We start from the raw sequence: 23363 nt of genomic DNA on the forward strand, positions 1-23363 counted from the left end.
ATGTACTGGTGAAGAACAACATCAACAACTACAACTACCACTACCACTACCACTACTACTACTACTATGTCTCTATTCCTCTCTCTCATATCATTCCTCAACCCATGCCATTCTATCATCCTCACAAGACACACTCAGCGGTCTCCCTCACGCCTTCCTTTCCTTTTTCGTCGTTTAAATGGCCTGTTTATGCAGTAACCGGCTTGTATCATTTCCTTCCTTTCGTTTTTCTGTTTGGCAGCATTCTACTTTCTCCCGAACCCTTCTCCTACTTCTCTTCCTCACAACCGGTTACTTTTGCTTGGGGTGAGAGGAGGAGTGAGCGAGGTGTCTTCCTTTGTCGTAAGTGGACCTGAGGGAATGTATGCAGTAAATCTTGTTTGAGGACGTCTTGGTCTTGGTCTTGGTGGTGGTTGTAACTTAGAAAACTCACAGACCCCTATTTTGAAACACATCGGGGCCTACACACCCTTATATGGCAAGGCTTTCCAAGAGATTATCGCAATTTCCATGGACAGTTTCATGAGCTTAGTGATAGTTCGACAAGGCTTCTGCACCATGAATGTGAAGAAAACTCCTTTGTGACCTTTGGAAATAATTGTTTTAGAGCTGATAGAGGATAGTATTGAGTTAGGATCCTGCCCTGATAGCTTATTCACCGGGGTATGCTGCAGGTATTAGAGAAAATGAAAGGGAAGATGAGAGAGAAACCTGAGAGAATGTTCAGCTTACCCTTTGGTCTTGGTAGAAGTTGGGGTAGAAAGTCAAAGCGATAGTGCTGGTCAATTATCCTGCCCTTACACCTTGTTTAATGGGACTTGTGGTATAGTGAAAATGAAAGGGAAGACGAGAGAGAACCCTGAGAGAATGTTTAGCTTGCCCTTTGGTCTTGGTAGAAGTTGGGGTTAGAAAGTCAAAGCGATAGTGCTGGTCAATTATCCTGCCCTTATACCTTGTTTAATGGGACTTGTGGTAGGTTATAGTGGAAATGAAAGGGAAGACGAGAGAGAGACCTGAGAGAATGTACTGCAGTCCTTGTGTGGGTGAATGGTTGGAAACTTCATAAAGAGTGACAGTGCTGGATAAGAATTGTACCCTCGTAACTCATTTAAGGTCAAACGATAACTAGGTAAATAGATAGGTTATAGGTTATAGTGGAAATGAAAGGGAAGACGAGAGAGAGACCTGAGAGAATGTACTGCAGTCCTTGTGTGTGGGTGAATGGTTGGAAACTTCATAAACAGTGACAGTGCTGGATAAGAATTGTACCCTAGTAACTCATTTAAGGTCAAACGATAACTAGGTAAATAGATAGGTTATAGGTTATAGTGGAAATGAAAAGGAAGACGAGAGACCTGAGAGAATGTACTGCAGTCCTTGTGTGGGGGGTGAATGGTTGGAAACTTCATAAACAGTGACAGTGCTGGATAAGAATTGTACCCTCGTAACTCATTTAAGGTCAAACGATAACTAGGTAAATAGATAGGTTATAGGTTGCAGTGGAAATGAAAAGGAAGACGAGAGACCTGAGAGAATGTACTGCAGTCCTTGTGTGGGGGTGAATGGTTGGAAACTTCATAAACAGTGACAGTGCTGGATAAGAATTGTACCCTAGTAACTCATTTAAGGTCAAACGATAACTAGGTAAATAGATTGGTTGATAGTGATGTAACATGATTCACCTCCAAAATACAATCTCGAACATAATCCCGCGTTCGGTTAACCCACAAAAGGCGTTCGCGGTTTTTACGAGTCGCGGTTTTAGCGAGTTCATTGCTAACCCCGAACCCGCGAACCCAGAATGGCGGCTTTTCTTTTTTTTTCTTTGTTCTTTTGTCGCCTGACCCACATTGCTGGTCCTCTCTTTTTGCGGCGGTCTCTTTCGCCCTCTCTCTGGTGACTATGTGTGTGTGTGGTCAGTAAACTTATCTATCTATCTATCTATCTATCTATCTATCTATATTTATCTATGTCTTTGTCTGCCTATCATCTCTTTCTGTCTTTCTATGTCATATTATTCTCTAAGTTACATTTGCTCTCGTGTGGGATTATTTCTGAAGTCTCTTGGTAAATTATCGAATATTCTCCCTTGTAAACTTCAGTGTCAGAAGAGGGTTAGGAAGAGGAGGAGGAGGAGTAACAGGTAACAGGTAACTTGACATAAGGTTGATAAATGAGACTTAAACTAAGAAACAGGAGGAGGAGGAGGAGGAGGAGGAGGTTGAAATCAAGTAAATATGACAATGTAAATAAATACACACACAATAAGAATCAAGCCTTGGTCCTTGTTCTCAGACGCTTTTGTCTCTCAACAACAACCATTTCTATAAGTCCACAAAAGAAATCAGTCGGGTTCTCATACGTGGTTTTCACATTCATGGTGCAGAAGATATGTCAAACTATTACTTTACCTTTACCAACACAGTCAAAATCCCCTGATGATAAGTTCTAACACCCTCCTTGTAAGCCTTCTCTCTCGTAACTCTTCTCGCAGCTAAAACTCTTCTTGTTACACCTTTTATAGTCTTCCAAATATGTAGAGGGCGGTCTGGCGTAGGCTCCCACGGGTCCTTTCCTCCCCTCTGCTCTGCCACACAGTCCCAACACCTGTCTCTTCCTCTTATATGTAAGCTATAGGTAACATATAAGAGGAAAAAATAGGTATTGGGGCTGTGTGGCAGAGCAGAGGGGAGAAATTGACCCGCGGGAGCCATCGCCAAAACGGACTTGACATGTTTGGAAGACTTATAGGCACGTCAAACTACCCATGGAAATACCCACAACAACCCATGGTAAAGCCTTATCAAATGTGGGTATGTAAGCACCGAAATACTTGAAAACTTGAGCCTCAGATCCAAGCCGGGAAGCTACCTGCCCAACCCCACTTATAGCCCCTAATCATCAGCTTAACAAAATACCTCCAACCTTAGTCTGTTTTCTAATTCATTGTCGCGGCTACTGATCTTTGTGACGGATATTTGCCAGTGGTCGGCCGCCAGTAAGTCGGTCATGGCGGTACAAATAGCAAAGGTGACTCGATTAATGGGCCAGATTTTGAAGGTGAGGAAAACGCAAGGAAACAAACCAACATAACGCTGGAACAGGTTCAGGGGAGTGTTAGGGCGAAGCGTGTGTGTGTGTGTTCTTGAAATGACATTGGCGGTCAGTAGGAGGAGGAGGAGGAGGAGGGAGAGAAGAGAGAAGAAGGAAGTGAAGGAAGAATGCAGGGGAGGTAAAGTCAAGGAGTAAAGAAGGAGGAGGAGGAGGAGGAGGAGGAGGAGGAGGGGGAGGATAGGAATAAAAACAAGAATAATTAAAGAACCATGACAATAATAATAATAATAATAATAATAATAATAATAATAATAATAATAATAATAATAAGAAGAAGAAGAAAATAAAAGATGAAGTTAAAACAAAATTAAAATAATGACACGAAGAAGAGAAAAAAAAGAAAGGAAGAAAATAGGAAAGGAAAAGAAAAGAGGAACAGAAGAAAAGAGAAAGGAAAAAAGGCGAATTAAGAGAATTAAGTATAAAAAAATTCAATATTCTTACATTATTACGAATTCAGGCGGTTCGGTATATTTCCCTATTGCGTTAGAGGCCACGCCCCTCAACCGGTCTGAGAGGGAGGCGTTGGGTAACACTAGGCCCAAGCTGATTGGCTGAGCGGGCGCTGACGTCACGCCCCGCCCTGCCAATCACGCCCCGCCCCCGCCCTCAACACCTCTCCTCGGGCGTCGATGTTGAGGGTTGATTACTTACCTGTTGGCGCCGTGATGATGGGGTTACCTGTTGAGGACGATGGAGGATGGTTTAGATGTTGTTTTTATTTATTTTTTTGTTGATTTTTCCCTTTTTTTCGTGCCTCTGTTGTTGTTGTTGTTATATTTATCGTCATCATCATCACATAGGTAGATAGATGGATAGATAGATAGATAGAGTATTAGCATTGCAGTAATAGTAGTGGTAGTAGTAGTAGTAGTAACAACACCAGAAAATAAGTACTAAACACCAACATCTATTAAAATCAAGTACCAGTGTGGCCCCCCAATAATACTGAACAAGCTCCCTCAGTAGTGCCAACCTCCCCGCAGTGCCTCCAGGGGTCCAGGGCTGCCACTGTGACCGAGTAGAAAGCAGGAGGCGAGATCTGGGGCGGCGCCGGGCAGGGAGGGGCTGGTGGGCGTCGAACCGGGCGGGGTGTGTGGCAACGTGTGTGTGTGTGTGTGTGTGTGTGTGTGTGTGTGTGTGTGTGTGTGTGTGTGCTCTAATTTTAAAAAGGACCTCAAACTTTTACCTTTGTCTGCATTTGTATGTATTGCTGTTGATTTTGTTGTTTTCCTTGTTTTTTGCTTGTTTTTGCTACTTCTACTACTACTACTACTACTACTACTACTACTACTGCTACTACAACCTCAATCACTTCAATCAATTTTCTTATCATTTTCCCTTTTAATTTCTTTCACTGTTACCACGACGAAGCTACTTCTAATACGCTAACCACTTCTAATACTTTATATACTTGAGAGCCAGGCTGGATCGGGTCAGGTTAAATATCAGGCACGGTAAATATAGGCCATCGGAGCTTATGTAACATAGGGTCACCTTGATTGGGCGCACCAGTCTAGATAACAAAGCCAGGTAAGGGTGAGGTTAGGTCATTACCAGAATATTTCAAACCTTTCAAGCTGCTGGACCCGAGATGGACAGGTTACTTTCGTGTTTTTGTGGCCAGAACGAGACGAAACTGTGTCACCTGAGAGAGAGAGAGAGAGAGAGAGAGAGAGAGAGAGAGAGAGAGAGAGAGGAGAGGAGAGAATAGGATAGAATAGAGTAGAAGAGAAGAGAAGAGAGATAATGTACTCCTTGGCCCTACTAACACTATCATCAACTTCATCCTAACTCACTAACTTCATGCTAAATCACTAACTTCAAATCACTTCAACCTAACTCATTTAACTTCATACTAACTCACTATGTAAATGCTAACTCGCTATTTTTTTCTCCACAGCTTGTAAACATTCATCCCATCCAAGAGGCGACTCCAGGTTATACAAGACGAGAGAGGGGAACGCATAACCTTCCCTTGTGTGATACATCCTGGTGTTAAGTAATGAGGTAAGGAATGCAGGCAACAGATATTTTAGTGAGGCGGTTTCGGAGTAATATATGAATTTGAGTAGAGTCCTGATATTAAGGGGTCCGTGTATGGGAGTCACGCATCATTAGTGAGGTGGTTTAACGATGCAGAGTAATAATTGAACTTTTGAGTTGTCCCAATATTAAGTTGTCGGTATAAGGGAGGCAGACAACAGATATTTTAGTGAGGCGGTTTCAGAGTAATATATGAACTTGAATGGCGTCCTAATATTAAAGGAGTGTATGGGAGTCACGCATCATTAGTGAGGAGGTTTGAACGATTCAGAGTAATAATTGAACTTTTGAGCTGTTCTAATATTAAGTTATCAGTATAAGGGAAGCAGACAACGGTTATTACATCAGTGAGGCGATTTCAAATGTACAGAGTAAGAGATGATTTTGTGTGCAGTCCCAATGTTAAGTTATCAATGGAATGGGAAGCACAGGGAGAGTGTAAGCGAGGGAAGGGGAGGTCCACCCGAAATTGACCTCTCTTTTGGGAACTCATCTATACTCTCTTTCATGGGGGCAGTGATTAGCGAACCTTTTTTTTCTCAGTTATTTTTTGCCCTTGAACTGCTTCCTTAACTAAAAATGAAAGTGGGGTGATTTGAACGATGCAAAATGGTATGTGTAAGGAATGTAGACAGCGGATTATACTATTGAGGTGATTTCAAAGGCGCAGAGAATTATATAAACATGTGTGCAGTCCTAATAGTAAGTGACCAGCAGGTTTTATTTTTTTACACCTAAAGAAACAGCTCATGGCCAAAAAAATAAGGTGTAAATAAAAAGCCGCTAATCGCTGTTCCCACAAAGACAAAAATAATGAGCGTTGGTGGGCAGGTTCTGTCTGAGTGAGGAGCCGAGTGTCCTCCACCTCCCATAGCTCACTCTTTCCCTTTCTCTTTTTCTTGTTTATCTCCTCATTCTCTCTGGAGACTCGGTATGGGTGATGTTGCCGTGGCTGGATTTCCTTTCCCATGGTTATCTGCCACATCACACCATGCATAACACCAGCCACAGCCCCGAGGAAAACACTCATGAGACCCCCGATCCATATTCTTTTTGGCCTCGGAACAACAGATAGTCTTTCAGCCGTAGGTCACGGGAAAGAAGGTTGGGAGACAAAGGATAACAAACTCCTTCAACTTGGGTATTGTATTATCAAGTTATACAACAACGTGTTAAGGCTGAACGCCGAAAACGAGAATAACGTCTTTGTGTTGTAAAAGGAATGCAACACCATGCCCGGGACACTCACCTCGGCGCCGGACGCTAGCGACGTAACACAAACAAAAACAAGTGTCATAGAAAACTAATGAAAAAAAATGAATAAGGAGTCGCAGGATAGATTAGATAAAATTTACGATGGAATGAGTATTAAAACGATGGAGCCAACAATGTAACTCTAGATAAGAAAATGTCATGATAATACAGAGAATACTATTAGGAAGTCGCAGAACACATGCAAATCACAGAATAGATAAGACTGAAGTTTGCCGTGGAATGAACACTAAACCAGAAGACAGTAACTGAAGGTGGAACTAACAACGCACCTCTGGGTCAAAAAACGTCGTGATAGACAAGGACGTAATAGTAACAAGCTGAAAACGGGTAAAACTAGCCTTGAAAATTGAATACAAACTAATGACTGTGATTGAAGTACCAGAAGGACAGTAGCCGAAGGTGGAATTTACAACGTGACTCAAGATAATAAACAAAGTAGCAATAGTGACAAGCTGAAAAACAGGTAAAACTAGTCTTGAAATTTAAATACAAACTAATGACTGTGATTGAAGTACCAGAAGGACAGTAGCCGAAGGTGGAATTTACAACGTGACTCAAGATAATAAACAAAGTAGCAATAGGAACAAGCCGATAGAAAGGTAAAACTAGCCTTGAAAATTGAATACAAACTAATGACTTTGATTGAAGAAAAAGGAAGACAATAGCCGAAGGTGGATTTTACAACGTGACTCAAGATAATAAACAAAGTAGCAATAGGAACAAGCTGAAAAACAGGTAAAACTAGCCTTGAAATTTAAATACAAACTAATGACTTTGATTGAAGTAAAAGGAAGACAATAGTCGAAGGTGGATTTTACAACGTGACTCGAGATAATAAAACGTCATAATAAACAAAGTAGCAATAGGAACAAGCCGAAAGAAAGGTAAAACTAGCCTTGAAATCAGAATACAAAGAAAAGACAGTGAATGAAGTTGGAATTAACTACGAAACTGTGAATGAGGGAGAAACTGACGGGCTGAGATCACCCAAACAGGCGTATTAGGAACAGAACACACGAACACACAGACTAGGAGGCAGACACTCAGGCAGGCAGGCAGGCAGGGTAATCACAGGCATTCAGAGCGACAGTTTAGTTGATAGAGGTTTGAGAAAAGTCCCGACGGTCGGCGAAGTCTCGGAGCCCGTCGGCGTCGGCATCATCGTAGAGAACATCAAAACGCGGGTCGTTGATGTAGTAGTCCTTGCTGCAAAGTACATGAGACAGGGATTGGCATGCAGAACGGAAGGACAGGATAACAAGACAGGGAAGGCAAGAACAGTAACATCCGATTTAGGACATGGAAGAATACAGTGGCTTCGAAGAGCGAGTGGTTGATTTAGAAGTCCTTGCTGCAAAGTACATGAGACAAGGGATGGGCTTGCTGGACGAGAGGACAGGGTCACAAGACAGGGAAGGCAAGAATCGAAAGTATTACCAGCATGGAAAAATACTCTGTCATTGAAGAGCAGGCGGTGCAGATGGGAGTCCTCGCTGCAAGGTACAATGTGAAACAAGGCTTGGCATGCAGGATGGGAGGACAGACTCAGAAGGCAGAGGTCGTAAAGATATTGATAGTTTACATACCTCTGAAAAATACAAGAACACAAGTGGATAGAAGAGTAGTCCTTGCTGCAAAGTATTCAGAAGGCAGAGACCATAACGATACTAATATTATACAAACCTCTGAACACCTTTGCCAGACTATCGTACTCGGAGCATCACAAATCTCGGGTTCTCACCCTTTAAATATCACCAGGAAACAAGAATAATTAACCATTTCAACGATAACAACATAAAAAGCCAGTTATTGGGGCACAGGAGACAGTTTTGGCGTTGGGAATCGGGAAATATGAGAAACTGAGTACGACAATCTGGCAACGTTTCCTCTGAAGAATGCAAGAACACAAGTGGTAGATATACTAGTCCACTCTGAAAAGTACAATGTGAGACAAGGTTTGGCATGCACGATGGGAGACAGACTCAGAAGGCAGAGGTCGGAAGGATTCTAACATTATACAAACCTCAGGGAAATCCAAGAACACTCGTGGAAAATAGAGTAGTCCGTGCTGCAGAGGAATGGAGGACAGACTCAAGACAAGACATAAAAACGTAAGAATACTAAAATTAAAGAATACTAAATCAGGAGCAGTACGTAGCGGGCTTTTTTTTTTCACTATTTTTTTTTACGCCCTTGCACTGTCTCCTATGCTGTAAAAAAAAAAAATGTGAAAGAAAATGTGGATGTGAAAAATGTGGAAGGAATAGAACATAGGGACATCAGGAGTCTGCAAGAGGCCGGTAGGTCTATGCAAGGCAGCTCCTCTGAACCTCCTAATCCCAACTAACATCACTGTCTATGAATTTATCTAATATTTTTAAACGAACCAAACCAAACCTAATCTAACTTCACTTCACCTCACCTCACCTAACCTAACCTAACCTAACCTAACCTAACCTACTCAAACAAAACAAAACCTAACCTAACCTTACCTTACCTAACCAAATCAAACAAAACAAAACCTAACCCCACCTAATCTAACCGAACCGAACCGAACCCAACCTAAACTAACCTAACTTAACTTAACCAAACCTAACCTCACCAAATCTAACCGAACCGAACCCAACCCAATCTAACCCATCCTAATCTAACCTAACCTTACCTAACTTAACCAAACCATACCTAACCAAACCTAACCTGCCCTAAATACCAGAATCAGACAGGTGGTGGCGGAGGGGATTCAATCAAAGCAGTTCCCCGTCTTGTACACTATAATCACCTTAACATAAACGAGTATTATTACATCGCGTTCTTTTCTAATCACGGAATCTAGAAGCGTAAAACAAGAGAGGCTTTACTCCATATATGTCGAGTGTGGATTTGGGTGTTGAATGAGTCATGGGTGTTGGGTAAAAAATGATATGTGGCCAAGGTTGAGGATGAAGTGTAGCCATGGATGAGTGTGGACGTGATGATCTTTATTCATTCTTTTGTTGGGTGTAATGGCATCGCGTGATCATGGAAGTTGGGGTTGGGATGACGGATTTTCTTCACTTGTCCTGTGTCGTGTGTGTAAAGGGATCATTGTGAGTGTGGGTGTTGGTTTGGTGGACTTTATTCATGTGGTGTCCTAAGTCATATAGTGATTATGGGTGTTGGCGTTGAGATGATGGACTTTCTATACGTGTCGTGGGTCATGTGTGTCCGGTTAAGGGATCATTGTGAGTGTGGGTGTTGGTTTGGTGGACTTTATTCTGTTGATCTAAGTTGTATATGTCAGGAATAGGCATTGGCGTGATCATGGGTGTTGGCGTTGAGAAGATGGACTTTCTTCACGTGTTCTGTTGTGTGTTTAAAGTAAAGGGACCATCATGTGTGTGGGTGTTGGTTTGGTGGACTTTATTGCGGTGTATCCTGAGAGCCCACGTCGCCCTTCACTAGCGGCTCGTCGTAGTAATAGTCTTGAAAGACTTCATGGTCCCTGTACCAGCCATAACTGCAAAACAGACTCGTTGTGAGTGGGGGGAGAGGGACGGCAGCACACGGGGGAATGCAAGGAGTAGGGATAGTTGTGAGCGGAGGGAGCGAGAGGGAAGGGGACATTCGAGATAACACAGGGAGAGGGAGTGGAAGCGGAGGAGGGAGCGAGAAGGAAGGGAATGGAGAAAGGAGGAATGTGGAGGGAAGGTGGAGGGAGGTAGAAAACAGAGAGAATGGAGAAAGGAGGGATGTGGAGGGAAGGTGGAGGGAGGTAGAAAACACAGAGGAAACGAGAGGAAAGAAGAGGGGAAAGGGAGGGGAAAAGACATCTTATCAGAGGGGCATAAGGAGGAGGAGGAGGAGGAGGAGGAGGAGGAGGAGGAGCAAACAAATAATATATTGATGATTTAATAGACTACCAAATCCGCCTCACCGATCGTCGTGCACTGAGAGAAAGAAAAAAATTGAGCAAGTGAACGCAGTGAACAAAGAAGAGAATAACGACAAGAAGATAAAAGGAAGGGAAAATATGTAGCTCGGGGCACCTTCTTGAGGCCGCCAACTCGCCACTCCTCATCTTAGGTAAGAAACACGTTATTTTCCCTTGTTATTTTACCTTTCTTCAGATTTTGACGTTCCTGTGCCCCGGCTATCTAATACATTCCTTTTTTTGTCCCGTGAGAATGTCCTTTAATCCCCTTTTTTCTCATTATTCCTTATTGCTATTGCTACTACAATATACCTTTTGATACTATTTTGTTGACCAGCCACCTAATTTATCCCGTTTTTGTCTCTTGCTAATTTCCTTCAGCACTATTTATCATTATTCTTTGTCTCCTTCATATTTTTATTCCTATTCTAGTTCTTGTTATTACTACTACAACATTTTTTTTTTTTACTTTCCTCAGCCCCGGCTATGTAATGTATCCGTCTTTTGTCCTGTGCTAGTTTCCTTCAGCACTATTTATCATTATTCTTATTTTCATTATAGTTCCTCTTATTTTTACTAGTATCGGCGCCATGAAGATATACCCCAATCAGTCAATCATTCTAAATCAATCTGTCTAAATTAATCAGTCTATAGCAATCAGTCGAAATCAGTCAGTTAATCAATCAGTTTAAATCAATCATCCAGTCTTATTAACATTATTACTATCATTATTTTTGCACTCACCACTCGGGCACGTTCTCGGGGTAGTCACACAGCTGCGTCTTGTCGTTGAACACTTGGCCGAGGGCGCACGCGGACTCTCGGGGCGTCTTGCCGTGGAGACAAATGTAGAACTTCTGGCAGTCGAACTCGTGGATGAAGCTTGGGTGGGGAAGGAGCACGCCGTCAGCACTGAACACTTCCTGGCCGGTGCAGCAGAAGTTTCCGTTCTTGACGCACTCTGAGGCGAAGGGAAAGAGAGAGGAGTGAGGTATGATGGTATGCGTGATGGAGGGGCTTGAGTTGGTATTTTTAGACGCTTTCTCCTCTCATATCAGCTATTTCTGGAGGCTCAACAGGGGATCAATTGGGTTCTAATGAGTGTTTTTTAGGTTCAAGGCGCAGAAGACTCAATTTACCACAAGGGTCATAAAACTACTGGAAGTGCCCAAAACTCCTACAGAAACCGTGTCAGTTATGTGTGCCGCAATGGTTAAGAATAGGGCCATTGGGGTTAAGGGTTATATTCTTCAACACTTCGACGATCACGCATCTGACAAGGCTTTCGAAGGAGTTGTGGGGTTTTCAGGAGCAGTTTGTACACTTCTTCTGTCTTGCCTTCCCCGCCACCTGCACAGTCGCCACTAACCCACTTCCTCTTCTAACTCTACCTTTGATTAAAAAAAGTGAACTAGTAATTAATTTTCCTCAACCACTAACCCACTTCCTCTTCTTACTATACCCTTGATTACAAAAATGTTAGCCAGTAATTCGTTTGCCTCACCTGTAACCTTCTCCACGCAGCCCACTCTTCCGGCAGCATCGGGCCAAGTGCAGATGCCGGCGACGGGGTCAAAGTGGAGGCCGATGGTGCAGTCGACGGTGTCCTCTTTGTAACCGTCCTTGCAGTTGTGGTAGCGGTTGCAAATGGTGGGGTCCGGGTCAGGGAAGACGCCGTGTCTCCTCTGACAGAACTCGTTGGGGTGTGTAGCCGGCTCTGTTGGGGCGAGAGGAGAGTCAGGGCGCTGGATGGTGGTGGTTGTGGTGGTGGTGAGGGTGATGGTGGTATAGAGTGAGGTGGTGAGACTAAGGGGTGAGGAGAGAGTCAGGGGCTTGGGTTGTGGTGTGTGGTGGTTCTGGTGGTGGTGGTTGTGAGGATGAAGGTGGTAGTAGGGTGGTGAGATTGAGGAGCCAGGAGAGAGTCAGGGCTTTGGGTTGTGGTGCGGTGGTGGTTGCAGTGGTGGTGAGGATGAAGGTGGTAGTAGGGTGGTGAGATTAAGGAACCAGGAGAGAGTCAGGGCTTTGGGTTGTGGTGCGGTGGTGGTTGCAGTGGTGGTGGTGAGGATGATGGAGGTGATAGGGTGGTGAGACTAACAGTAGGAAGGTATGATGGTGAAAAGAGGATCATAAGAAGGGTTTTAGAAGGTTAATAGAGGCAAGGGCAGGTATTGGTCGGGTGTAGTGTTGGTGGTGATGATATGTGTGATGGAAGATGTGTTGGCAAAGAGAGGATGATAAGAAGAGTTTTGGGAGGTTGATCAGAGGTATGTATACGCCTCCGTGGTCAAGTGGTCAGCGTGCCTAGCTACTACTCCCCGAGCCCGGGTTCGAATCCCGGCCCGGGCTGTCGGAGTGCCGCTCACCCAGCTGTTCATCCTCCCTTTTGCCGTGGTCGATGAATGGGTACCTTGGGAGACCTGGGGAAGATAGACTGTGCTAACCCGGATGTCACACTGGCCCTGTGTCCCGGATAAGAGGTAGGGGCAGGTCTGTCTGGATGAGGAGCGCAGCGTCCTCAACCTCCCCGAGCTGCTTATCTCTCTTTCTTCCCTTCCTGTTCGTGCTTCTTTCTTTACGGGTGGCCAGGGGATTTATCCTCCCAGGGGTTATGCGTTCCTGCCCACAGCAAGCAGTCAGTCCAGCCCCTGATTTGGGTTGGTTGGGGTGGGGCCTGCAACCCCTCCCTGTAAAATCCTTACTGGCAAAAGGCAAATCAAGAAGTTGAGGTCGAGATTGCTGTGTGAGCCTCGACCCCGATCCGGTTCTGCTTGTGACCCGGAAGGTCAGAAAACAAGCATACGAGGTGCAGAACTAAGGAGGTTGAGGACTAAAAGGGTTCGTTCACACTACAAGCAGAGCAGGGCAGAGTGGTTAGTAGCGGCATTAATTTTTAGATAGTTTTGAGTGTACAGACGCTCAGTTGTTCACACCGCAAGCAGAGCGGAGCGGTACGCTCGGGAAATTTGGTCGATTTTTTTGCTGCTCGCAGCTAGCGGCCCTCCACGGCTCCACCCTTCAATCAGCATGGCCAAGAAGCTATCTATATAGGTGAGTTTTTATTGCTGAAGCCAAAATTACAAAAACTGATCGGATTGTACATAGCTGAGGTACAATTCAACGATATATAATAGCCGTATGCTTAGAAAAGCTAATTTGGTGAAATTCTGATCCTATACCCACACAGCCATGCGACTTGGCTTTAACAACGAAATTCCATGTTCCTTTGCAAATCGTTACATCCTTTCAGATAAACACCGAGGAGTTTATCGGGCTGTTGCCTGCGAATGATTCTTGGGCAGGTCGCTCTGCTCTTCTTATATGCGAACACCTAACCGCACCGCTCCGCTCTGCCCCGCCCTGGGCTGTTCAATGTCAAGATTTGTGAAAGTGCTTGAAGTAAAAAGAATTATAAGTGGACATAAAGGACGACTTGTAATATGAAAAAAAAGGTAAAAAGAAAAAAGTGCTGAAAAATAAAGACCAAATGAAATAAGACCATGAAAAGTACCCTAGAAGAAAGCAAAGAGTTAAATGAAAATTGAGAATAAACGAAAGGCAAATAGAATGAAATACAGTGTGATGAAAAGAGAAAACTTACTAGCGAATGAAAATAAAAAAAGTAAGAAAGTGAAAAGTGCTCATGAGATAAAGTAATTGGTGCCGTGAAAATAGTGGATAAAGAAGATAAGTGCAAGAAAATTAAAACTTAGGAGAAATGAACAATAAGAGATGGACAAGCAATCAGCAGAGTCGTCACCCAGAAACTTTAGAAATTAAGGCCGTAGTACAAGTAGGTGGAGGAATGAGATCAGAACCTTTCCCGGAGCAGGATTGAAAACTCTAACATCAGACAGAGAACCGTGTGAAGGGGTGAATTAAAAACCTTAGAGAGCAAAATGGTGGAGGGATGAGTTCAGAACCTTTCCCGGAGCAGGATTGAAAACAGTAACATCAGACGGAATACCACGTGAAGAGGTGAAATTAGAAGCTTTGTGAGAGCAAAATGGAGTGCATAACGTTAGAGAAAGAACAATGTGGACAGACGAAATGAAAAAAAATGGAATATTGTGCAAAAAATAATGAAAAACCACTTTCTGATTAGAGCTAACATGAGTGAACTGAGGTGAAAGTGTGCAAGCCGGTGGTGAAGAAAAGAAGTAAGAAGTGAATGAAGTGCATAATATTAGACGGAGAACACTACAGAGAAATGAAATAAAAAAAATGGGAGTGCTGCGCGAGAGAGAAAAAAAGGAAAATTCTTACGCATTGGTGTTGACATGATTGGACGGAGGTGAAAGTCTGCAAGTTTAGTGACAAAGGAACAAAATATGAAGTGAGAAAATGGAAAAGAATAACATTTGAAATAAGTGGCGATGACAATGATGATGAGGTGAAGGACTGCAGTGAAATTTTTGCGAGTGTTTTATTGTGTGCTTCAAGTGTGCTGGAAGCGTCGCCGAGGGCCGCCCGTGTGTCCAGCCAGCGAAGGGACCCCAGCCCGCCCCGGTGTGAGCCAGGGTAAGTCCACCCACCCACCCTGCTCCTCCTTGCTAATGTTCTAACGATGATGATGATGATAATATAAAAGATAATAACTAACTTGCTTTCTTAAGATAAAGATAATACTAATACTACTAATAATGAGCATAATAATCAACTTTCTTTGTAATATTGGAATGAAAATGAGGATAATAATAATGATATAATAATGATACTACTACTACTACTACTACTACTACTACTACTACTACTACTACTACTACTACTACTACTACTACTACTACTACTACTGCTTTAAAGAACCCTTCCTTAAACTCGTTACCATTCCATACAGTAAATTTCCTATCGTATTCACCCATAACGTCTATTACAAAACTCTTCAAGCGGGAACATTGCTTTATCGAACCCTTCCTCAGAATTGTCATAAGCCTGTGTTCTCATCCTCTGTGTCTCATCTCTGCAGGACGGCCGCACGGAGGGGCCTGTGCATCGCTGGCATGGTAACGTACCCCTTCATAGGTTTTGTTCTGTGCTGTGTTTTTGCATGTCTTTCCCCCATTGAGCAGGAAGGAGCGTGAGGTGTGTGAGGCAGCCTGAGCGTCGCTGGATGTGGTGACGTACCTATGTTTGTTTTATTGTTATTCTCATTTTGTGCCGTTTTGTTTTCTGATTTTCTTCCAATCCCCAGGGAAGAACGTGCGATGTTGTACCGTACTTTTTTTTTCAATCGTCGTCTTTATCGTTATGTTTAGCAGGTACAGTTTCGATGACTGTGATGTATATTGAAAGGTACTGGTTGAGTTTTGAAAGCGACGAGTGTTTTTTTTTTTTTTTTGCGGGGGGGGGATTTTGGTATGAAATGGTAAGGCAGTCATACGTGGATTTTTTTCAACTTTCAGAAGGTTTGTGAGGGATGAATTTTGTTGTAGGTGACTCATTATTATTATCTCAGCTTCTCGAGTGGTTGTAATGGACGGACGGGTATTGGCTTGGGAAGGGGCGGGCATGGGAGTGATGTTGAGAGAGCCTACGAATGACTGGCGTTGACCGTGTCGCGTCGTGAAGTTCAGCTGACTGGATACGTTCACCCTGTGCCTTATGTCCATAGACCACCTATTTTTTTTTATAGTAATACCTACACCTAGATACTGGTACATGTTTAATGGCGATCAGTATTCTTTGTTGCAAGAGGCGTTTGAGTCATGCTGTGGACGTTAACTTCAGGAACAAGTGACGGAATATGGCGTGAGTTGTGTGTTCGCAACAATAGTCTTGGTCTGGTGGGTGGACTCCCATGACTTGTATCGAGCATGTTTTAGCTCGGTTGGCAAAGAGTTTTGGTTTAAGAAACTCACCTGGAAAGTATATCGTTATAACATCCTGAGTGCCACCTCGTGTGTGCGTGCAAAACGTATCCTAACATTTTTTTGGTGTTCGTTAACTATTCTCACTTCACCCTTCTCATCTGAACGCCGGGTACGCCTGCAGAGGTCCCTTTGTAGGTCTTTCATAAGGTATTGTTTCCTTCATTTCCATCCCATAGCTTCCCTGACTCTTCTTAAATCATCCCTTCAGCTTCTGCCCATGGTGTCTATTTCTCCGTGTGTACAGTATAGTTTCTGCAGCAAGCGTTCGCCATACCTACATTCTGCTTCCCGTAACTTGGCCTTCAGCTTCTGGGTCAGTACCAACATTAACCAACAAAGGGAGTAAAGCGGTGCCGGTGTCTCAGGCAGCCACCCGTTGATACTCACGCATGAGCGGCCTGTCTGTGCAGTCCACGACGAGGGGGGTGTCGCAGGGGTCAACGTGGCCCGCCTTTGCCTTGAAGAGGTCAAACACCAGGCCGTCCTCGCAGTAGTGTGGGGTGGCCACGCTGCCCTTGCATTCCCAGTACAGGTCACACTGTTCCGGGTCCTCGAACAAGCCGTCCTCGAGACACGTGAAGTCGTCGTAGATTGGCTGCGTGTTGTCAGCGGTGGTTTTGGCTCCCTGGGGCAAGCCTGTGGGAGGGGCACGGGGTTACAATTAGGGGGAAAGCAACCTTACTCTTGCTCTATGAATAGGTATTGAGTGGGTCATTAGGAGTGTCACTAATATGATCTTAATGCGTGTGTGTGGGGAAGGGTAACTGTGTGTGTGTGTGTGTGTGTGTGTGTGTGTGTGTGTGTGTGTGTGTGTGTGTGTGTGTAAAGGGTAAATGTGTGTGTGTGGGGTGGGGGGGGGGGGTGAGAGAGTGTGTGTGTGTGTGTGTGTGTGTGTGCAAAACTAGTATTAACCGAACAGCTTCAGACCGTTCTACTTAGCTTGTGTTCACTCTTTGACATTTCACATAAGCTCCTATCCAGGGACTCGTGCGACGTCTAAGAGAAAAATCTGAATACTCAATTATTGTAGATCTGTGTTTCATACCAAGAGTCATAGTGTTAAATGGGGTTAATATGTTATGAGTTATTTTGCCGCGCGATGGACATTGACAGAGAGGAAAATGGAAGTAAGGTTTGAGTGAAAACAAAGGTAAATTGGTTAATGTTACTCTGCTTATGCGTTCTTTAGCAGCACTCATAGGAGCAGCGAGTAGCGGGCCTTTTTTATTATTGTTTCCTTTTTCTGTGCCCTTGAGCTGTCTCCTTTGTTGTAAGAAAAACAACAACAACAACGGGAAGGGTGCTGCGTTACGTTTTTGTCAGTAAAGTGGAGTGTGGAAAAAGGTGGAATTAAGTCGAGAGAGAGAGAGAGAGAGAGAGAGAGAGAGAGAGAGAGAGAGAGAGAGAGAGAGAGAGAGAGAGAGAGAGAGAGAGAAATAATAATTGATGCAAGGAAGCCTGGCACCTTAATTAATTAAACAAAATAAACAGGTATTTATTTTTTTCCAACCCGACACAAACACACACACACACACACACACACACACACACACACACACACACACACACACACACACACACACACACACACACACACACACACACACACCAAAAAAAAAAAAAAAAACACGTTGAACTTATCATTCAGCAGAAAGGTGACTTACTTACAAAAGTACACACACACACACACACACACACACACACACACACACACACACACACACACACACACACACACACACACACACACACACACACACACACACACACACACACACACCTAATTGCCGTTCCGTTGGGTAGGCCGAATCGAATATGACACTAGATGTACTTGAAGGAAGGAATAGGAGGAGGAGGAGGAAGAAGAGGAAGAGGAGAAAAAAAAGGAGAGGTGTAAAGAGAGAGGTCGCAGGCGGGGGCTCAGTATACCCTTTTGGTCCCTTTCACCTGGAGCAAGTTAACAGGTAAAGCCACGCAGGTGAAAGGTAGGGATGGGGGACGGAGTGTGAGGGAGGTGAAGGGCGGGAAATATGTGTGTACGACTTGTGTTTCTTTATCCACTTGTTTAGAGGCGAAGGAAGGGACGGAAGAGAAAGGAAGGGAGAGAAGGGAAGGGAAAATAGGTTAGGGTATGAAGGGCAGGGAAGGACAGGCGAAGGAAAGGAAGGGCAACTGACAGAGGGAAGTAAAGAAAGAGAAAGGCATTGAAGGACAGGCGAAGGAAGGGAAGGGTAGCAGGGGGAGTGACATGAGGGGAGAGAAGGAAAGGGAAAGTATCAAGGTTAAGGAAGGAAGGGGAGGGTAGGATAGGCCAAGGAAGGGAAGGGTAGCTGAAAGGTTAAAGGGAGAGAAGGGAAGGTAAGGGAAAGTAAGAAGGTTAAGAATGAAGGGAAAGGGAAGAAGGGAAGGGAAAGTATCGAGGTTAAGGAAGGAAGGGGAGGGTAGGATAGGCCAAGGAAGGGAAGGGTAGCTGAAAGGTTAAAGGGAGAGAAGGGAAGGTAAGGGAAAGTAAGAAGGTTAAGAATGAAGGGAAAGTGAAGAAGGGAAGGGAAAGTAAGGAGTATAATGTTTGTATCTCTTTCTCCTCGGATGTCTTGAGGCAAAGAGAGAAAAAAAGTAACTGTGCAGGAATGTTTGAAGGTTCAGTGAAGTGGAGAGTCTGGTGGTTGGGGAGTTGTTTAGAAGGGAAGGTGAGGAAAACGTAGCTGAAGGGAGTATCTTAAAGGAAGGGAGGAAAGGGAGCTATGGGGGATGTTTAGAAGTGAAGGGAAGAAGGGGTGACCGTAGAGATGTTTGTTGTAGAGATGTTGTTCAGAAAGTAAAGGGAGGGGAGTGCAAGCGTTGGGAACATTTTAAAGGGAAGCGAGGAAAGGGGACTGTAGAGGATGTTTAGAAGTAAATGGAAGGAAGGGTAGCTAGAGGGATGGGTGGAAGGGAAGGCCGGGTAGCTGTAATGGTGTTCAGAAGGGAAGGGAAGGAAGGGTAGCTAGAGGGATGGGTGGAAGGGAAGGACGGGTAGCTGTAATAGTGTTCAGAAGGGAAGGGAAGGAAGGGTAGCTAGAGGGATGGATGGAAGGGAAGCTGTAATAGTGTTCAGAAGGGAAGGAAATGTAGATACAAGGATGATTAGAAACGAAGGGAAGGAATGGCAACTGAGATTGTCTTCCGTCTCTTTCTCGGTTTGCATTTAGAAGTGAAGGGAGGTGAGGGTGACTCCAGGGATAGGCAGAAGTGAAAGGAAAGGAGGGCACCTGTGAATGTCCTGCGTCTCCTACTCGGTGAATTGTTAGAAGTGAAAACTGCTTGAAAATAGAGAAAGAGAAGGGTGGTTTTTTTTTTCTGCTAAGGAGACAGTTCAAGGGCGTAAAAAAAATATTATAAAAAAAAGTCCGCTACTTACTGCTCCTGAATAGAGGTCAAAGGACTGGCCAAAAAGAGAGGTCAATTTCAGGAGGAGAGGTGTCCTGATACCCTTCTCATGAAAGAGTTCAAGTCGTAGGCAGGCGGAAATACAGATGGAGATTGTTCCAGAGTTCACCAGCGTGGAGTTACATTGATCAAGTGTTTAGTTTTAGGATGTTTATGGTCAAAGCTTAGTTATAGGAGTAGAGAACATGTATATGGGTGACGACCACAGACATTGGCGTGTTTGGGGCCAATGAACTGCTTTGTGGAGGGCAGGAAACGCCCCTCACAACGCAGCTCCTTCGGGATGGAGGTCAAAAAATAAAAACAAAAAAATATATTGTTAGTTTACACACACACACACACACACACACACACACACACACACACACACACACACACACACACACACACACACACACACTTTGACCTTATCGTCCTTATCGTGTTTTGAAGTGAAGTGAAGGGGAAGATAGAGAAAGGCAGGAAAGGGAAGGGGAGCTTGATTTATCCCATTTCCTTTTATGGTACTGTTCAGAAGGGAAGTGAAGGGAAGGGGAATGGAAAGGAAGGGAAGGGTAACTTAATCATCCCATCCCTTCCTCCAGGACCATTAGAAGTGAAGTGAAAGGAAGGGAAGGGAAGGGAAGGGAAGGGAAGGAAGGGTAACTATATTCATCCCATCCCTTACTCCAGGACCATTTAGAAGTGAAGTGAAGGGAAGGGAAAAGAAGGGGAGAGTAACCGTATTCATCCCATCCCTTGAAGTGAAGTGAAGGGAAGGGTAAAGGAAGGGAAGGGAAGGGTAACTTAATCATCCCATCCCTTACTAGGACCATTAGAAGTGAAGGGAAGGGAAAGGAAGGGAAGGGTAACTATTCCTCCCATCCCTTACTAGGACCATTAGAAGTGAAGGGAGTTGAAGGGTAACTGTTGTATCCTGTTTTCCATATCAACAGTACGAGCGAGCGGCCGACTTTCACTTCCACCTTCACTTTCATCACCGACCGACACGGATTGTGAATGATATAGACCCGTCGTGTGTGTGTGTGTGTGTGTGTGTGTGAGAGAGAGAGAGAGAGAGAGAGAGAGAGAGAGAGAGAGAGAGAGAGAGAGAGAGAGAGAGAGAGAGAGAGAGAGAGAGAGAGAGAGACGGTGTGTGTGTGTGGGGGGGGGGGGGGGAGTGCGCGCCTGGAAACAACCCTGAAGTCCTATTGAGAAAGTCTTCCTTTATCATGAACATCACAGCAGTAGATAAAAGATAGATAGATGGACAGGTAGACAAATAGATAGATGGATAGATAGACAGATAGGCGGTAGACCAATGTAAAAGTAGATTGAAACAGACATAGAAATATAGATAGAGTGGACATATAGACTGATAGATAAATAGATAGACAGATAGATAGATTGGCGTGTTTGGGGTCAATGAACTGTGTCGTAAAGGGCAGGACACGCCCCTATTAACGCAACTCCTTCGGGATGGAGGTCGAAAAAAATATATATATAGTTTTCGTCCCAACACACACACACACACACACACACACACACACACACACACACACACACACACACACACACACACACATATTCTTCCATGAAATTGTCGTTATGAAATGTCTGGTGACTCGGCGCTTAAATTCCTTCCAAATGGCGCAGGTTAAACTTATTGTGAAGATTTACAGTTTGTCGCGTCAGTTTCTAACCTTGGTATTCGTAGACGCTTCAGCCTCTAACAGTCTTTATTTCTGTAGTCCCAAAGAGAGGTTAAATGTGTTCTAATGAGTGTGTTTTCATTTTCATGGTACGGAAAATGTCAAACTACCACTAGGACTATAAAACTACCACTCTGGAAATGCCCCAAAAACCACTAAGAAAGCCTTGTCAAATGTATGTTTACTTGGCCTCTGAAATGTTTTAAGGGCCTTATTTTAACATTTCGGCGCCCTAGTACGCATCCGACAAGACTTTCGTAGGAGTTTTGAGCATTTCCAGGGGTAGCTTTATGATCCTTCCGGTAGTTTAACCCTTCTTCTGTACCACGAGAACCCGATTTATCTCCTTCAGGGTACTCGGGGTCTTGGGTGTGAAATGTTGATGTGAAAAGGTCGCACATGGTCGGAGAGAGGTCTTGAAACGATCGCCGGATGCTGAGTCGCACAGTGTGAAGGGGGCCGAAAAGTCGCTGGGTTGTCGTGGTCCAGAGTCGGAACAGTGTGAACGGGGCATTTGGGAATAGATGATGTCAGGGGCGGAAAAGTCTGACGCTAATGACTTAAGAATACGACCTTACTTAAGTGTTGTCATGTCTGTTTTACCGTGTTATGAGGACGAGGTAGTGCGCTGGTTGGCTTAGGGAAAATGTGGGGAAGAAATACTGTACTCTTGGGCCAGAATGAGTCAGCGGTTCAGTGGGTTTAGGACTATTTAAGGACAGTCTCCAGGCTCTCATTTTCCGCTCCGTCATGGCTGTATGTTTTACCGGACGAAGACGAAGAGGAGAAGGAGGAGGAGGAGGAGGAGGAAAGAGAAGAAGAAGAAGAAGAAGACGAAAGAATGAGAAAAAACTGTAAAAGAATAATGAAAGAAGAAGAAAGAAAAAGAAAAGAAAGGAAAAAATGGGAAGAAGAAGAGGAGGAAAAAGACAGAAAAAAAAGAAAATTGAGAAAGAGAGGAAGAAATAACAGAAAATGAAGAAAAAATGAGAAAAAAGAAGAAGAAAAAGAAGCAAAGTAAAAAAAAAATAGAAATAGAAAAAATTTGACCACCATAACATCACAAAACATCACATACCAAACCTTTCTTCGACATCTACTTGAGAGTCTTACATCTACAAGGGCAAGAGCTGTACCAGAGGGCCTCCCAGTCAGCGTTGCCAGAGTATCGTATTCACCACAACTTATTTATCATTTTTAAGCCTCAAACTCTCGTACCTACACAAATATCGACAGAAAATCATCAAAGTTAGCATTAAAAAACTGTTAGTTATTGATGTTTATTTGTTTTTTGCTGTAGTTATCGGTCAGAAACGACGAAAATGCAATGCTATAAGTACGATAATTTGACAACGCTGCTCCTAGTGTACTTACCCGCCGCCAGGGGAACGAGGAGCGTCAGGAGGAGGGGGACACACATCTTAACCTGCCGGGAGTTGTCAGGCTACTGCCGGCCACTCGGATCGCCCACGCCCCCGTCGCTGATGCCGCCGCCGCCGCCGTCGCCTCTTGCACCTACCACCACCATCACCACCATCACCAGCCCGGCCATTCCTTCTACCTGTTTGCCTGCCTCTTCCTCCTCCTCCTCCTCCTCCTCCTTCTCTTCTTCAACCATCCCCATTATCATTACCTGCTCCTCCTCCTTTTTTTTCCTTTTCCTTCTCCTTCTTATCATTCGTCTCTTCTTCCCTTTCTATTTCTGCTTTCATTTCTTTTTCTTTGTCGTCCCTATTTTTCCTACCTCCTCCTCCTCCTCCTCCTCCTCATCCATCACCATTACCTTCTCCTCCTCTTCCTCCTCCTCCTCTGTCTCTTCCTTTCCTTCCTACTCCTTCTTCAATTTTTTCCTTCATTTGTATTTTAATTCTTGCTATTCTTTATCTTCTTCGTCCTTCTTTTCATCTTCATCTTCTTCCTCGTCATCCTCCTTTTTGCCTATCCATTTGTTGTCATCGTTGTTGTTGTTGCTGTTGTATTTGTTCTTGTCTTTTTTATTCCTCCTCCTCCTCCTCCTCCTCCTCCTCCTCC

The 23363-nt window shown here is 44.1% G+C and overlaps 1 protein-coding gene and 2 long non-coding RNA genes across 4 annotated transcripts in view; 2 read left to right on the plus strand and 1 right to left on the minus strand.

Moving 5' to 3' along the window:
* The window catches only part of LOC126983339 (uncharacterized), an 89595-nt gene extending 78512 nt beyond the window's left edge, over positions 1 to 11083 (plus strand). The window contains exons 4-5 of the long non-coding RNA XR_007735803.1: positions 5018 to 5124; positions 10330 to 11083. This is a non-coding gene — a long non-coding RNA (uncharacterized LOC126983339). The remainder of the gene's footprint in view (positions 1 to 5017; positions 5125 to 10329) is intronic.
* LOC126983338 (uncharacterized) lies at positions 5711 to 7368 on the plus strand. Its single transcript, XR_007735801.1, has 2 exons — positions 5711 to 7034; positions 7171 to 7368. It is a non-coding gene; the product is annotated as an uncharacterized LOC126983338 (long non-coding RNA).
* LOC126983334 (protein obstructor-E-like) lies at positions 7239 to 22871 on the minus strand. Of its 2 annotated transcripts, none has more exons than XM_050836051.1 (5): positions 22707 to 22871; positions 16600 to 16848; positions 11850 to 12062; positions 11090 to 11306; positions 7239 to 7641 (listed from the first exon to the last, which is right to left on the minus strand). In XM_050836051.1, exons 1-5 carry the CDS (start codon positions 22750 to 22752, stop codon positions 7527 to 7529), a joined length of 840 nt encoding a protein of 279 aa, XP_050692008.1. In that variant the 5' UTR covers positions 22753 to 22871; the 3' UTR covers positions 7239 to 7526. The 2 variants fall into 2 exon arrangements, with proteins under 2 accessions (XP_050692008.1, XP_050692009.1); XM_050836052.1 differs by lacking the exon at positions 7239 to 7641 and adding an exon at positions 9189 to 9931.
* Positions 22872 to 23363: the final 492 nt, after the last annotated feature.

This window comes from Eriocheir sinensis, chromosome 53 (genome assembly GCF_024679095.1).
Source record: "Eriocheir sinensis breed Jianghai 21 chromosome 53, ASM2467909v1, whole genome shotgun sequence".
Lineage (NCBI taxonomy): Eukaryota > Metazoa > Arthropoda > Malacostraca > Decapoda > Varunidae > Eriocheir > Eriocheir sinensis.

Bases quoted from the DNA above. Each gene is read 5' to 3' on its own strand.
- LOC126983334 (XM_050836051.1), bottom strand. From the start codon at position 22,752: ATGTGTGTCCCCCTCCTCCTGACGCTCCTCGTTCCCCTGGCGGCGG. The intron at 16,849-22,706 runs GTAAGTACACTA...CCCCTCCCACAG, and splicing joins CCTCGTTCCCCTGGCGGCGG to GCTTGCCCCAGGGAGCCAAA. The intron at 7,642-11,089 runs GTGAGTGCAAAA...TGTACTTTGCAG, and splicing joins CCCGAGAACGTGCCCGAGTG to CAAGGACTACTACATCAACG.